At 45.0% G+C, this 16,921-nt stretch overlaps 1 protein-coding gene across 4 annotated transcripts in view; it reads right to left on the bottom strand.

Moving 5' to 3' along the window:
• MORN3 (MORN repeat containing 3) overlaps nucleotides 1-16,921 on the bottom strand; it is a 76,107-nt gene that overhangs the window by 31,984 nt on the left and 27,202 nt on the right. For 3 of the 4 annotated variants that reach the window (XM_077293014.1, XM_077293011.1, XM_077293019.1), the window contains one exon: nucleotides 15,438-15,622. In XM_077293014.1, the coding sequence (XP_077149129.1) occupies nucleotides 15,438-15,622 (185 nt within the window). Of the gene's footprint in view, nucleotides 1-13,938; nucleotides 14,080-15,437; nucleotides 15,623-16,921 lie in introns of those variants that run through there. The other variant, XM_077293027.1, reaches the window with a different exon arrangement.

Consider the following 16,921-nt stretch of genomic DNA (forward strand, 5'->3'; position numbering starts at 1 on the left):
ATAAAAGCCCTTTCCGTGAACATATGGTAACTTATTCTGTGCTGCAGCAAGTGCCATTGAGAATAGGTTTGCCTTGCAAATATTGCATGTAATGTCGCAAACAGGATACACAGTAGACGGGGGAAGCAGATGGCAGATTTGACAAAACTTAGTTTACACAGTGGATTGAAAAAGACCCAAGTTGTTTATATTGAAATATTAACAGGAATATGTTCAGTTTTAGCACTAAGGCTCACAAAAGAAGAGCATTATTGTTTGTTTTTTTAAAGGGAAATAAGGGAAATCATGAGCACTTTCACAATCCTTTTTTTGTTCATACTGTACAATTTATTTTTGTGCTGTTTTCCATTGAAATTTTTTGAAGTATATTTCAAACAATAATAACCAGGCCATTTTGAGCTTAAAGAAGGACTCCAATTAAGTTTTTTATTAATTAAATGTGTGTGTATGTAATGTAGCGTGAGTGTTAATATACTCACCTACTGCCTCTTTTTCCACTGTCCAGCACCGTTCTGCTCCTCTTCTCAGTGACATGACCACAATTGTGACCATCAGGCTCACTCCATGCTTGATCCGGAAGTCTTTTTTACATTGAAAGCCTATAGAGCCTCAGTGTGACCCGGACAGCCTGAAGGGATGTCACTGAGAAGTGGAGAATAACGGCCCTGGACACTGGAGAGAGCAGCGGTAGGTGAGTATATTAATACATTCACATTAGATTACTTGCATGCACACACACAGGCAGGGCCGCCATTAGGGCATTAATGCCCTTACTGCTGTATGGGGCCCGGTGAGCAGAAGTACAGAAGAGGACCCAGGCCCACCTCTTGTGCTTCTGCTCACTGGGCCCCATCGTACACTAAAGTGCTGTGCGCTATGGTGCACATGTCGGCGCTGGGGCCTGGGAGCTTTCTCGGAGCTCCACGACCATTTAACCTTGACGGCTGCGCAGCTTCTGCCCCATCTGCCTTCTCTGGACTTGATGACATGTGCGAGGATGCCTGAAGCAGAGCTGCGCCTGCAGGGGATCATCTGTTCATCTGTGATGTAAGTATGAAAAACATTTTTTTTTCTTTGCAACTTCTGCAAATGATGAAGTGGGGGGAGGGGGGCTGCAAATGATGAAGTTGTGGGGAGGGGGACTGAAAATGATGAAGTGGTTGAGGGGTGGGAGACTGCAAATGATAAATAGAGAAGAGGGAGACTGTAAGTGAATAAATGAGAGGGGGAAGGGGGACTGCAAATGATAATTTGAGTGGTGGAGGGGGACAGCAAATAATTAAGAGTGAGGGGGACTGCACATGATAAAGTGAGTGGGGGAGGGGGACTGCAAATCATGAATTGAGTGGGGGAGGGAGCTGCACATGATGAAGTGAGTGGGGGAAGAAGGCTGCAAATCATGAAGTGAGTGGGGTAAGGAGATTGTACATGATAAAGTGAGTGGGGAAAGGGGCTGCAAATGAAGGTAGGGGAACTGCACATGATGAAGTGAGTGGGGGAGATCGGACTGCAAATGATGAAGTGAGTGGGGGAAAAGGACTGCACACGATGAAGTGAGGGTGGGTGACGGGAGACAGCAAATGATGAATTGATGGTTGGGGGTGGGGAGCGCAAATGATGACTTGGGGGAGAGCAAATAATGAAGAATTTTGAGGGTGGGGGAGTAAATGATGTATTGAGACTGGTGGATGGGGACAGTAAATGATTAATTAAGGGTGGGGGACCACAAATAATTATGAATTGGGGTGAGGCAGCAAATAATGATAAATTGAGAGTGAGGGAGAGTAAATGTATTGAATGAGAGGGGAGAGAAGTTAATAATGAATTAGAGGGTGGGGTGGGAGAGAAAGAGGACATGAATTGTCAATTTAATGAATCGAGGGAGCGGGAGGTACATAGTGGGGGCCGTTGAGGATGCAGTGACTGGTATTGAATTAGGGGAAAGAGTACAGGGCTAATTCATTTATATATTTATTAGGTGGGAAAAGTGGCTATTTATAATTAATGGGGGCTGTTAGGGTTCTCAATGGCAAGAGAACATAGCCCAGCATACATAGGAACTAGCTCTTGGAAGGATGGAAACTTAAACTGACCATGAACTAAACCTGCCGCACAACTAACAGTAGCCGGGTAGCGTAGCCTGCGTTTTATCCCTAGACGCCCAGCGCCGGCCGGAGGACTAACTAATCCTGGCAGAGGAAAATATAGTCCTGGCTCACCTCTAGAGAAATTTCCCCGAAAGGCAGACAGAGGCCCCCACATATATTGGCGGTGATTTAAGATGAAAATGACAAACGTAGTATGAAAATAGGTTTAGCAAAATCGAGGTCCGCTTACTAGATAGCAGGAAGACAGAAAGGGTACTTTCATGGTCAGCTGAAAACCCTATCAATACACCATCCTGAAATTACTTTAAGACTCTAGTATTAACTCATAACATCAGAGTGGCAATTTCAGATCACAAGAGCTTTCCAGACACAGAAACGAAACTGCAGCTGTGAACTGGAACAAAATGCAAAAAACAAACAAGGACAAAAGTCCGACTTAGCTGGAAGTTGTCTGGTAGCAGGAACATGCACAGAAAGGCTTCTGATTACAATGTTGACCGGCATGGAAGTGACAGAGGAGCAAGGTTAAATAGCGACTCCCACATCCTGATGGGAACAGGTGAACAGAGGGGATGATGCACACAAGTTCAATTCCACCAGTGGCCACCGGGGGAGCCCAAAATCCAATTTCACAACAGTACCCCCCCCCCTCAAGGAGGGGGCACCGAACCCTCACCAGAACCACCAGGGCGATCAGGATGAGCCCTATGAAAAGCACGGACCAGATCGGAGGCATGAACATCAGAGGCAGTCACCCAAGAATTATCCTCCTGACCGTATCCCTTCCATTTGACCAGATACTGGAGTTTCCGTCTGGAAACACGGGAGTCCAAGATTTTTTCCACAACGTACTCCAACTCGCCCTCAACCAACACCGGAGCAGGAGGCTCAACGGAAGGCACAACCGGTACCTCATACCTGCGCAACAATGACCGATGAAAAACATTATGAATAGAAAAAGATGCAGGGAGGTTCAAACGGAAGGACACAGGGTTAAGAATCTCCAATATCTTGTACGGGCCGATGAACCGAGGCTTAAACTTGGGAGAAGAAACCCTCATAGGGACAAAACGAGAAGACAACCACACCAAGTCCCCGACACAAAGCCGAGGACCAACCCGACGCCGGCGGTTGGCAAAAAGCTGAGTCTTCTCCTGGGACAACTTCAAATTGTCCACCACCTGCCCCCAAATCTGATGCAAACTCTCCACCACAGCATCCACTCCAGGACAATCCGAAGATTCCACCTGACCGGAGGAAAATCGAGGATGAAACCCCGAATTACAGAAAAAAGGAGACACCAAGGTGGCAGAGCTGGCCCGATTATTGAGGGCAAACTCCGCTAAAGGCAAAAAAGCAACCCAATCATCCTGATCTGCAGACACAAAACACCTCAAATATGTCTCCAAAGTCTGATTCGTCCGCTCGGTCTGGCCATTAGTCTGAGGATGGAAAGCAGACGAGAAAGACAAATCTATGCCCATCCTAGCACAGAATGCCCGCCAAAATCTAGACACGAATTGGGTTCCTCTGTCAGAAACGATATTCTCCGGAATACCATGCAAACGAACCACATTTTGAAAAAACAGAGGAACCAACTCGGAAGAAGAAGGCAACTTAGGCAGGGGAACCAAATGGACCATCTTAGAGAAACGGTCACACACCACCCAGATGACAGACATCTTCTGAGAAACAGGAAGATCCGAAATAAAATCCATCGAGATGTGCGTCCAAGGCCTCTTCGGGATAGGCAAGGGCAACAACAATCCACTAGCCCGAGAACAACAAGGCTTGGCCCGAGCACAAACGTCACAAGACTGCACAAAGCCTCGTACATCTCGTGACAGGGAAGGCCACCAGAAGGACCTTGCCACCAAATCCCTGGTACCAAAGATTCCAGGATGACCTGCCAACGCAGAAGAATGAACCTCAGAAATGACTTTACTGGTCCAATCATCAGGAACAAACAGTCTACCAGGTGGGCAACGATCAGGTCTATCCGCCTGAAAATCCTGCAAGGCCCGCCGCAGGTCTGGAGAAACGGCAGACAATATCACTCCATCCTTAAGGATACCTGTAGGTTCAGAATTACCAGGGGAGTCAGGCTCAAAACTCCTAGAAAGGGCATCAGCCTTAACATTCTTAGAACCCGGTAGGTATGACACCACAAAATTAAACCGAGAGAAAAACAACGACCAGCGCGCCTGTCTAGGATTCAGGCGTCTGGCGGACTCAAGATAAATTAAATTTTTGTGGTCGGTCAATACCACCACCTGATGTCTAGCCCCCTCAAGCCAATGACGCCACTCCTCAAAAGCCCACTTCATGGCCAAAAGCTCCCGATTCCCAATATCATAATTCCGCTCGGCGGGCGAAAATTTACGAGAAAAAAAAGCACAAGGTTTCATCACGGAGCAGTCGGAACTTCTTTGCGACAAAACCGCCCCAGCTCCGATTTCAGAAGCGTCGACCTCAACCTGAAAAGGAAGAGCAACATCAGGCTGACGCAACACAGGGGCGGAAGAAAAGCGGCGCTTAAGCTCCCGAAAGGCCTCCACAGCAGCAGGGGACCAATCAGCAACATCAGCACCCTTCTTAGTCAAATCAGTCAATGGTTTAACAACATCAGAAAAACCAGCAATAAATCGACGATAAAAGTTAGCAAAGCCCAAAAATTTCTGAAGACTCTTAAGAGAAGAGGGTTGCGTCCAATCACAAATAGCCCGAACCTTGACAGGATCCATCTCGATGGAAGAGGGGGAAAAAATGTATCCCAAGAAGGAAATCTTTTGAACCCCAAAAACGCACTTAGAACCCTTCACACACAAGGAATTAGACCGCAAAACCTGAAAAACCCTCCTGACCTGCTGGACATGAGAGTCCCAGTCATCCGAAAAAATCAGAATATCATCCAGATACACGATCATAAATTTATCCAAATAATCACGGAAAATGTCATGCATAAAGGACTGAAAGACTGAAGGGGCATTTGAAAGGCCAAAAGGCATCACCAAATACTCAAAGTGGCCCTCGGGCGTATTAAATGCGGTTTTCCACTCATCCCCCTGCTTAATTCGCACCAAATTATACGCCCCACGGAGATCTATCTTAGAGAACCACTTGGCCCCCTTTATGCGAGCAAACAAATCAGTCAGCAGTGGCAACGGATATTGATATTTAACCGTGATTTTATTCAAAAGCCGATAATCAATACACGGCCTCAAAGAGCCATCTTTCTTAGACACAAAGAAAAAACCGGCTCCTAAGGGAGATGACGAAGGACGAATATGTCCCTTTTCCAAGGACTCCTTTATATATTCTCGCATAGCAGCATGTTCAGGCACAGACAGATTAAATAAACGACCCTTAGGGTATTTACTACCCGGAATCAAATCTATGGCACAATCGCACTCCCGGTGCGGAGGTAATGAACCAAGCTTAGGTTCTTCAAAAACGTCACGATAGTCAGACAAGAATTCAGGAATCTCAGAGGGAATAGATGACGAAATGGAAACCAAAGGTACGTCCCCATGCATCCCCTTACATCCCCAGCTTAACACAGACATAGCGTTCCAGTCGAGGACTGGGTTATGAGATTGCAGCCATGGCAATCCAAGCACCAACACATCATGTAGATTATACAGCACAAGAAAGCGAATAATCTCCTGATGATCCGGATTAATTCGCATAGTTACTTGTGTCCAGTATTGTGGTTTATTACTAGCCAATGGGGTGGAGTCAATCCCCTTCAGAGGTATAGGAGTTTCAAGAGGCTCTAAATCATACCCACAGCGTTTGGCAAAGGACCAATCCATAAGACTCAAAGCGGCGCCAGAGTCGACATAGGCATCCGCGGTAATAGATGATAAAGAACAAATCAGGGTCACAGATAGAATAAACTTAGACTGAAAAGTGCCAATTGAAACTGACTTATCAAGCTTCTTAGTACGCTTAGAGCATGCTGATATAACATGAGTTGAATCACCACAATAAAAGCACAACCCATTTTTTCGTCTAAAATTCTGCCGTTCGCTTCTGGACAGAATTCTATCACATTGCATATTCTCTGGCGTCTTCTCAGTAGACACCGCCAAATGGTGCACAGGTTTGCGCTCCCGCAGACGTCTATCGATCTGGATAGCCATTGTCATGGACTCATTCAGACCCGCAGGCACAGGGAACCCCACCATAACATCCTTAACGGCATCAGAGAGACCCTCTCTGAAATTCGCCGCCAGGGCGCACTCATTCCACTGAGTAAGCACAGACCATTTACGGAATTTTTGGCAGTATATTTCAACTTCATCTTGCCCCTGAGATAGGGACATCAAGGCTTTTTCCGCCTGAAGCTCTAAATGAGGTTCCTCATAAAGCAACCCCAAGGCCAGAAAAAACGCATCCACATTGAGCAACGCAGGATCCCCTGGAGCCAATGCAAAAGCCCAATCTTGAGGGTCGCCCCGGAGCAAGGAAATCACAATCCTGACCTGCTGAGCAGCAGGGCCGGTTTTAGGCAAAGTGGGGCCCTAGGCAAAAGTTTAAAATGGGGCCCCAAATGCTAACATATTGCACCAACAGAAACATTTTGGTTGTAGCTACATGCGCTGATTTCAGGCCACTAAACGAGCGTGATCAACAATATTGAAGTCATTCGCCACTTGTTTCCAGCCTCTTTACACTGGCTGGGGACAGAGTGATCACTAGTAAATCAATCTGTCCCCCATACAGTATCATCTTAGCAGAATATCTGCAGTTTTAACTGGGCGATGTGCTGATGAGAACAATGATTTTTGTTCCGGCATATACTGTACATACATACACCGTACATACACACAGATACACATACCGTACATACACAGACATACACCTTACATGCATACACACATACAGTTATATACACAGATAGTATACACATACCGTACATACATATACCATACATACACACAAATACACATACATATACCATACATACACACAGATACACATACATATACCGTCATACATACACATACCGTACATACACACATGCATATACCGTACATTCACACAAATGCCGTACACACATATACCGAACATACACACAGATACACACACATATACCGTACATACACAGATACAGTTATATACATATAGTACACACATACCGTACATACATATAAAATACACCCAAATGCACATACCGTACATACATACATATACCCTACATGCATACACACACATATACCGAACATATACACATACACGTACTGTACATACACACATACAGTATATACACATACCGTACACACATATACATACACATATACTGTATGTACTTGCACATAAACATACATATATACCATATATCCATACAAATTTATTGCACATACACAGATACACACATACTGTACATGCATACACACACAGCCATACAACTATACCATACATACACACATATACTGTACATACACAGATACACACACACACACACACACACACACACACACACACACACACACACACACACACACAGATAGAAACATACACATAGATACACACAGATGCACACATACATATACAAGCATATACATACATACATACTAATCTTGTATAGGTGATCAGATGAGCCCTGCAGGTCAGTTCAGCTGGAGAAGGCTGCAGACCCCACTGTGGGGGATGGGGCACAGAGCAGGCAGTACTGATATCGGCCCCCTGCTGCTGCCGTGCAGTGAGCTCCTCCCCCATCTCTTCTCTGTGAGGAGACGCTGCAGCCTGCTCTGAACAGAACAGTGGAGGGAGCAGAAGACCCCCTGTAAGTCCTGCTCTTCCTCCACTGCTGTCTCTATTTGCTGTGCAGCCGGGGCCCCTGACTGTAGGCGAGTACTCACCATTGGGATGCTCCATGCAGGGGGACAGACGGCAGCCAGTGAACGCTCTCCTCAGTCTGGTCACTGTGAGGTAAGGAAAGCGTTCATTGGCCAGCGTCTCTCCCTGCATGACACGCCCCCTTTTTGATCTCCTGCACTTCGCGCCCCGCTCTCTTCCCCGGCACCCGATGTAACATGATTACAGGAGGGAGTGAGAGGGGCCCGATCCTGCATGATACCGGGCCTGCCTGCAGGGGCCCCCTCCACCTCTGGGCCCTGGAGCAGTGCCATCAACAGTATGTCTGCCCCTGGCTGGGGGCCCCTAGGGCAGTGGGGGCCCCAGGCAGCTGCCTAGTCTGCCTGCCCCTAACGCCGGCCCTGCTGAGCAGGATCTCCAGCAGAGCGAGATTTCAGGGACAAAAACAACTTGCAATTATTTTTGAAATTTTGAAAGCAAGATCTATTCCCCGAGAAAAATTCAGGCAAAGGAATTCTAGGTTCAGATATAGGAACATGAACAACAAAATCTTGTAAATTTTGAACTTTCGTGGTGAGATTATTCAAACCTGCAGCTAAACTCTGAATATCCATTTTAAACAGGTGAACACAGAGCCATTCCAGGATTAGAAGGAGAGAGAGAGAGGAAGGCTGCAATATAGGCAGACTTGCAAGTGATTCAATTGAAAGCACACTCAGAACTGAAGGAAAAAAAAAAAAAAAATTTTCAGCAGACTTCTTTTTTCTCTCCTTTCTCTGCCAATTAATTTAACCCTTTGTGGGCCGGTCAAACTGTTAGGGTTCTCAATGGCAAGAGAACATAGCCCAGCATACATAGGAACTAGCTCTTGGAAGGATGGAAACTTAAACTGACCATGAACTAAACCTGCCGCACAACTAACAGTAGCCGGGTAGCGTAGCCTGCGTTTTATCCCTAGACGCCCAGCGCCGGCCGGAGGACTAACTAATCCTGGCAGAGGAAAATATAGTCCTGGCTCACCTCTAGAGAAATTTCCCCGAAAGGCAGACAGAGGCCCCCACATATATTGGCGGTGATTTAAGATGAAAATGACAAACGTAGTATGAAAATAGGTTTAGCAAAATCGAGGTCCGCTTACTAGATAGCAGGAAGACAGAAAGGGTACTTTCATGGTCAGCTGAAAACCCTATCAATACACCATCCTGAAATTACTTTAAGACTCTAGTATTAACTCATAACATCAGAGTGGCAATTTCAGATCACAAGAGCTTTCCAGACACAGAAACGAAACTGCAGCTGTGAACTGGAACAAAATGCAAAAAACAAACAAGGACAAAAGTCCGACTTAGCTGGAAGTTGTCTGGTAGCAGGAACATGCACAGAAAGGCTTCTGATTACAATGTTGACCGGCATGGAAGTGACAGAGGAGCAAGGTTAAATAGCGACTCCCACATCCTGATGGGAACAGGTGAACAGAGGGGATGATGCACACAAGTTCAATTCCACCAGTGGCCACCGGGGGAGCCCAAAATCCAATTTCACAACAGGGGGCACAGTGGTGGATTATAATGTATATTTGGAATAACATTCTGTATTATTGGTGGGTGCATGTATGTATTCAGCTGTGTAGTGAAAGGGAAAAAGTGTGGAATATGCTCTGGAAGCGGGGCTCTAGGTAACTATGTGTTATTTTATGCAGAGACAAGTCCTGGCTGGAAGAAGTGATGGCAGTCTGCTCTGGATGAAGAAAAAAAGAAAGAGGAAGGCCTTCAACTAGAGACGTCACTGGTAAGTCAGTGTGTTACCTGTACACTGACACTGTATACTATATAAAGAGCTCCTGAGTATAATGTCACTGGTGATCACTGTATTACCTGTACACTAACACTATATACAGAGCTCCTGTGTATTATGGCACTTAGTATTGTCTTGTTTTTTTTATTTTTATTAATGATCAGTATTATAGCAGTCTATGTGTTGGTAATATGTGGTCTGGTCATGGTGTGGCTGTGTTTGTTACTTGTATGTGGTATCATATGGTGGTAATATGTGGTCTGGACATGGTACAGAGGCATTTGTCCTTTGTATGTGGTATTATTCGGTCACTGTGTGATGGTAATATATGGTCTGGTCATGGTGTGGTGGTATTTGTCCCTTGTATGTGGTAATATTCTGACATGTGACTAATGTGACATGTGTATGTGACTAATTCTCTTAAAGAAAAATAAAGAAAAATATACGGTACCTAAAAAGAGTACTGGACATTTTAAGAAATGTTTAATAGATTAGAGTAGAGTAGAGTGCTGCCAAAAGAGTCTACCTTGATGTGGTAGCTGTTAAAAAAATCTTATGGCTAAAACAAAAGCTGTTGGCTATATATGTGATCTGATGTTCGATGGAAACTGTTAATGAGTGATTGGTGAGGACGTGGTGCAGATGAGTTTTTCCAAGTGTGGGTGGTGGGACCGTCGAAAGTTTGAGGGGCAGATGTGTAGCTGGGGTGGAGCCTCGGTGGAGTCTCAAAGGGGCCCAAAAATGTTGCCAGTATGGGGCCCTGAAATTCCTAATGGCAGCCCTGGGATAGCATGCCACCAGTGGAGGACCCCTACCCCATTAATTATTATTTACTAATTCATATATGCTATAAATGTCTCATTTAAGTTTTAATGTGACTCTTAGACCAGAAAGTTTTGCAGCCTAGCACATTTAAAGCGTTCTTGCCATTGACCAAAAATCAGTGTGAAAATATGTTGTTGCTGCATTTTTCACAAGTTAGTTTTTGGTGCACATACCAGTATAATGTGTCTAGGAACTGTTCTGATTCTCATGCTCTGTAGCTTGCCGTTCATTCGTTTTGAGTGGGTAGTTCCTCCTTATCAGCATCCTGTGAGCACTATGGCAGCTGGAACTTCCTTCACCTCACTTACCAGCATGCATTGCAGTTTCCATTGAGCATTGACTTGCCTTTTCTAAGAAGACATCCTGTCTCTCTGTTATGTCTGTTTGCAGTATGACTGTAAAGGCCCCGTCTCACATAGCGATTTACCAACGATCACGACCAGCGATACGACCTGGCCGTGATCGTTGGTAAGTCGTTGTGTGGTCGCTGGGGAGCTGTCACACAGACAGCTCTCTCCAGCGACCAACGATCAGGGGAACGACTTCGGCATCGTTGAAACTGTCTTCAACGATGCCGAAGTCCCCCTGCAGCACCCGGGTAACCAGGGTAAACATCGGGTTACTAAGCGCAGGGCCGCGCTTAGTAACCCGATGTTTACCCTGGTTACCAAAAAAAACAAACAGTACATACTCACCTTTCGGTGTCCCTTGCCGTCTGCTTCCTGCTCTGACTGAGCCGCCGTACAGTGAGAGCAGAGCGCAGCGGTGACGTCACTGCTGTGCTCTCACTTTACGGCGGCTCAGTCAGAGCAGGAAGCAGACGGCAAGGGACCTGACGGACATCAGATGGTGAGCATGTACTGTTTTTTTTTTTTTTACATTTACGCTGGTAACCAGGGTAAACATCGGGTTACTAAGCGCGGCCCTGCGCTTAGTAACCCGATGTTTACCCTGGTTACCAGTGAAGACATCGCTGGATCGGTGTCACACACACCGATTCAGCGATGTCAGCGGGACCTCAACGACCAAAAAAAGGTCCAGGCCATTCCGACACGACCAGCGATCTCACAGCAGGGGCCTGATCGCTGGTACGTGTCACACATAGCGAGATCGCTACTGAGGTCGCTGTTGCGTCACAAAACTTGTGACTCAGCAGCGATCTCGCTAGCGATCTCGCTATGTGAGACGGGGCCTTAAGGAAGGCACAAGCAGAAAGACAAAGATTTGGCTGCACTTCATGTAATGTCTGGGTATGTCTGCTGCTAGTGACAGATTATACCGGAGGATAGGAAGAGGACAACAACTAGACAGAAGGGAGCCACCTTGTGGCCAGCACTTCACGGTGCTTATTGGGCGTAAGACAAGATGCTTTAAAACAAAGTAATATACAGGTTTTCTAGTCTTTGTCCATCAGATGAACCTAACTTTATTGAATTGGCAATGACTAGGGGGAATTAGCATTGGGTGGCATATTAATTTCAGCACCTAAGCTTTGTAGTAGGAGAATAAATAACCCTAAAATAATCAGACAGTAATGCTACACACCCAAGTGTACTCAACTAGTAGTATATTGTGTGCCTGAGCTATTTTAGATTTAAAATTAGATGGAAAAATCTGTCATTGGTCAAGTTTAAATGATTGACATGGACCTTTTCAGACACAGTAAAGGCTACACATGACCCCTGTGCGTGTTAGGTGTCGAGTTCCTGCCTCTGCACAGGGGGAATCTCTAGCCATCTCCACTGCGGTCTCCCATCCTTCTCCAGCCGCAGTGGAGCCTGCTCAGCGGAGATGTCGGTCCCAGCGTCTGACTCAGGCAGATACTCTGCACCTGGTTACTGCTGTTCTTCCAGGTTGTGCCATTAAGACCAGTGCTGGGCAGCGGCGAGCAGATGCTTTTGGGACTAAGTCCTGCTTTTCTCCTTCTGAGCATGCCCATGGTGAGATCTCTTATTGAAGGTCGAGGGTCACATGCTTTGATACTGCAGCAAAACCCATTGGTCCTCCAGGAAGGTCTTGAAGGTGCTCAGACTCTAGCAGCCTCTCATTGGTCCTTCTTGGAAGGTCATGTACCTGCTGCAACTATAAAGGGTTCGCACGGCCATGCGCTAGTATCAAATCTGTTATGTGCATGCGCCAGTGTGGTCACATTTATGTGTGTTCAGGGACTCGGCTGAAATAAGCCCCTAGAATGCCGGCACCTCCGGCGAGGAGATTGTGTGCGTGGATTTAGGGCCCCGGCTGAAATAAGCCCCTAGAATACCGGCTCCTCCGGTGAGGAGATTGTATGTTTGCATGACCACAGACTGCCTTCAGCTCGGCAGTTAGCTGTGAACTCCTGTGGGGTTAACAGGGCACAGCGTCTTGTTTCCGTGCGACTCTGTGAAGTAACAGAGTTCGCTTAAACCGCCATATAGTGCCGTCATTTGCTAGCAGCAGGTTCCTCCTGCACGGTGGACCCCAGGCTGCGAACGCACCAATAATAACATCTATATTTACTCGGTGCGTTCCGCTAGCCCTAACATAATTTTACCTCTATACAAGTCACTAGTTCGACGACACTTAGAATACTGTACACAGTTCTGGTCTCCGGTGTATAAGAAAGACATAGCTGAACGAGAGCGGGTGCAGAGAAGAGTGACCAAGGTTATTAGAGGACTGGGGGGTCTGCAATACCAAGATAGGTTATTACACTTGGGGCTATTTAGTTTGGAAAAACGAAGGCTAAGGGGTGATCTTATGTTAATGTATAAATATATGAGGGGACAGTACAAAGACCTTTCTGATGATCTTTTTAATCATAGACCTGAGACAGGGACGAGGGGGCATCCTCTACGTCTGGAGGAAAAAAGGTTTAAGCATAATAACAGACGCGGGTTCTTTACTGTAAGAGCAGTGAGACTATGGAACTCTCTGCCGTATGATGTTGTAATGAGTGATTCATTACTTAAATTTAAGAGGGGCCTGGATACCTTTCTGGAAAAGTATAATGTTACAGGGTATGTATACTAGATTCCTTGATAAGGCGTTGATCCAGGGAACTAGTCTGATTGCCGTATGTGGGGTCGGGAAGGAATTTTTTTCCCCATGGTGGAGCTTACTCTTACCACATGGGTTTTTTTGCCTTCCCCTGGATCAACATGTTAGGGCATGTTAGGTTAGGCTATGGGTTGAACTAGATGGACTTACAGTCTTCCTTCAACCTTAATAACTATGTAACTATGTAACTATGTAACAGTGCGTGAGGAGACTTAGGTTTTGCCAATGTGGGTGGGACAGTATAATGCATGGTGAAGTCCGCCCAACTAATTTATTACAATTTACTCCAGGTTAGTGGCATAACTTTTGCTAGAAATGTACTGCACACCCTGACTGGAGGTGCTCGCCAATTCTTAGGTGCGCCTAATTCATCAAGTCGTGTTTGCCTCTTATTGAATTAGGTGCATCTTACTCCTGTGGTCACGGTCATTAAGACTGGCGAACAAAAAGATATTGCCACTAGGGTTCAAAACTTCATAGACCTTTGGTCCTGGAGAAAAATAGGAGACAAAACAAAAGCACATAATTCCACAGCAGACGCACGCAACAACCTTGATGATGATATGGACCAAGCAAGGGCTAAGCTAGCAGATTCAGAAGATCGATCAAGAAGTAATAACATCATGTTCCATGGTATTCACTAAAGCATTACAAATGTAATGGGCATTTTCTTTTTTATTTGGAAACTAGTGGTTTATGTGTTCTAAGTCAGCCTAACAGTACATGGTAATATACAGTAAATAGTAAAATCTGGTAAAGTTCCATAGGAGAATAGGAATGCAGCAGAACTTAAAAACCAAAGGATAGCCTAAAATCTGCCATATTGTTTTTGTTATGTAAGTATAGGATTAGAAAAACTCAGTTCTCAGGTATAGTACTGTAATTTGCTGACTTTTTCCAGCAAAATAATCTTCCAGCCAATGACTAGAGCGGTCACCACTCCTCAGAGGACAATAAACCAGCAGTGGGAGATTCACAGGGTAATATTGGGCTTGCTTATTAATTTTATCCCATAAGCAGACATTTTTTTAAGGCTACATTAATTACTTAAGTTGACCACACTTATTAGATTAACGTTAGCCAAGCGTGCCAATGATCTAATGTGTATGGGGCCTTCTTGACATTCTTCTGGTGGCAGATGTCGGGGGAGAGAAAGATCAGTCATCTGGATTTAACATGCCTGTTCCATTTGTTTTTAGGGAAGAAAAGTCACCTACAAGGAGGGATACCTATCAGTTGACTGTTTGTTCATCTCAATTCCTTTGTAGCAATGGCAACATTTTTAAAGGGAACCTGTCACCCCCAAAATGGAAGTTGAGCTAAGCCCACTGCTATCAGGGGCTTATCTACAGCATTCTGTAATGCTGTAGATAAGCCCCCGATGTATCCTGAAAGATAAGAAAAAGAGGTTAGATTATACTCACCTGGGCGGGCGGTCCGATCCGATGGGTGTCACGGTGCGGGGCCTCCCATCTTCTTACGATGATGTCCTCTTCTTGTCTTCACGCTGCGGCTCCGGCGCAGGCGTACTTTGTCTGCCCTGTTGAGGGCAGAGCAAAGTACTGCAGTGCACAGGCACCGGGAAAGGTCAGAGAAGCCCAGCGCCTGCGCGCTGCAGTACTTTGCTCTGCCCTTAACAGGAGCCGCAGCGTGAAGACAAGAAGAGGACGTCATCCTATGAAGATAGGAGGCCCCGGACCGCGACGCCCATCGGATAGGACCGCCCCTGGGTGAGTGTAATCTAACCTCTGCCAGTGGGCTTAGCTCAACTTCCATTTTGGGGGTGACAGGTTCCCTTTAAGCTGGAGAATACAGATCAGTTGAAAAGCAGATATAAACACATTTTACCTCTGGAATTGGATATTTTGTTGGATTTGATGCTTCTGCACGCCCAAGATCCACCATAGTCCCACACTTTGGAATATCTTCCACCCATATCCCTTCATACAATTGGCCTTTGTCAAGGTAATAGAACTTTCCAGGGCCATGTTTCCTTCCTTCTTTCCAGGAACCCTCATAGCGATTTTCATTTGCTGTAATATACACAGAATGTTAGGAAAAGAATATAGAGCACAGATCTCCAACCACAGTGCATTGGCATTGGGTCTACCAAACAGCCACGAAAGGTATGGCACTAGACGGCAACTTTTGCAAGTCACTTCTAAAAGAGATCTCTGTATCCTTCAGCAGACGTACAGCTAATAGACATGCCTAGCGTGCCACTGCCTACCAAACAAAATGAAAAGAAAATACCATTTCAAACTGGACCACTGAGATTTAGCCTTTCCCCCATGATGTATGTAGAAAACATACAACATTTTATTAGCCAAATATTTTAACCCCTTGGTGACAAAGCCCAATTTTTAAAATCTGCCGTGTGTCCCTTTCTGAGGCAATAACTCTGAAATGTTTAAACATATCTAATTGATTTTCAGATTTTTTTGGGGGGACACATTATAATGTATGACCGTGGAAAACTTAGGTTGATATGGTTTGCGTCTATTTATGAAAATATCAGAAAATTTACAATAAAAAATTTGCAATTTTCAAACATTGAATGTTTCTATTACTTTTATTCCAGATAGTTATACGACATAAAATAGTGAATAAATAACATTTACCATAGGTCTTCCTTATATCAACATCATTTGATGTCCTTTTATTTTGTTGGGATGTTAGAAGGTTTAAAAATTTAACAGCAATTTTTCATTTATTTTTTAAAGAAAATGTAAAAATATATATTTTTTTAGGGAGCTATTGAGTTTTGAAGTTACTTAGGGGAATGTATATATTGGAAAACCCCCCAAAGTGATACCATTTAAAAAAAAACAACACCCCTCAACATATTCAAAACTACTGTCAGGTAGTTTGTCAACCCTTCAGGTGCTTTTCAAGAATTGACGGAAAATGGAATGACAGGAACAATAAATTATATTTTTACCACTTACATGATGCTAAATTCTGAACAGGCCACTTATAGCCGGCAGACCCAATGGGCATTACTTTACCTTGGATTGCTATGGCAACTATCAGGACCGCACAAATGTGACTTCAAGGTGCTGATGGGATTAAAGAGGGAGCCTCATGCTCTGTTAACCATCTAGATACCAAGGTCACTATTGGCATCCTTATCTATGGGATTAGGTGGCCATGGTTGGTGGCAACATCGATTGTGGCTGATACAGCAGGTTGTCGGCTGTAGTGTACAGCTGCTGCATTTTCACCCGTCGGGAGATGCTACTCACTTATATCTTAGGTGAGTAATAAGGCATTTGTTGTCATTAAGGGACAAATTTCATATTAAATTACAGAATGTGCAAATATATTGAAAT

The sequence above is a fragment of the Ranitomeya variabilis genome, chromosome 1 (assembly GCF_051348905.1).
Source record: "Ranitomeya variabilis isolate aRanVar5 chromosome 1, aRanVar5.hap1, whole genome shotgun sequence".
In the NCBI taxonomy this organism is placed as follows: domain Eukaryota; kingdom Metazoa; phylum Chordata; class Amphibia; order Anura; family Dendrobatidae; genus Ranitomeya; species Ranitomeya variabilis.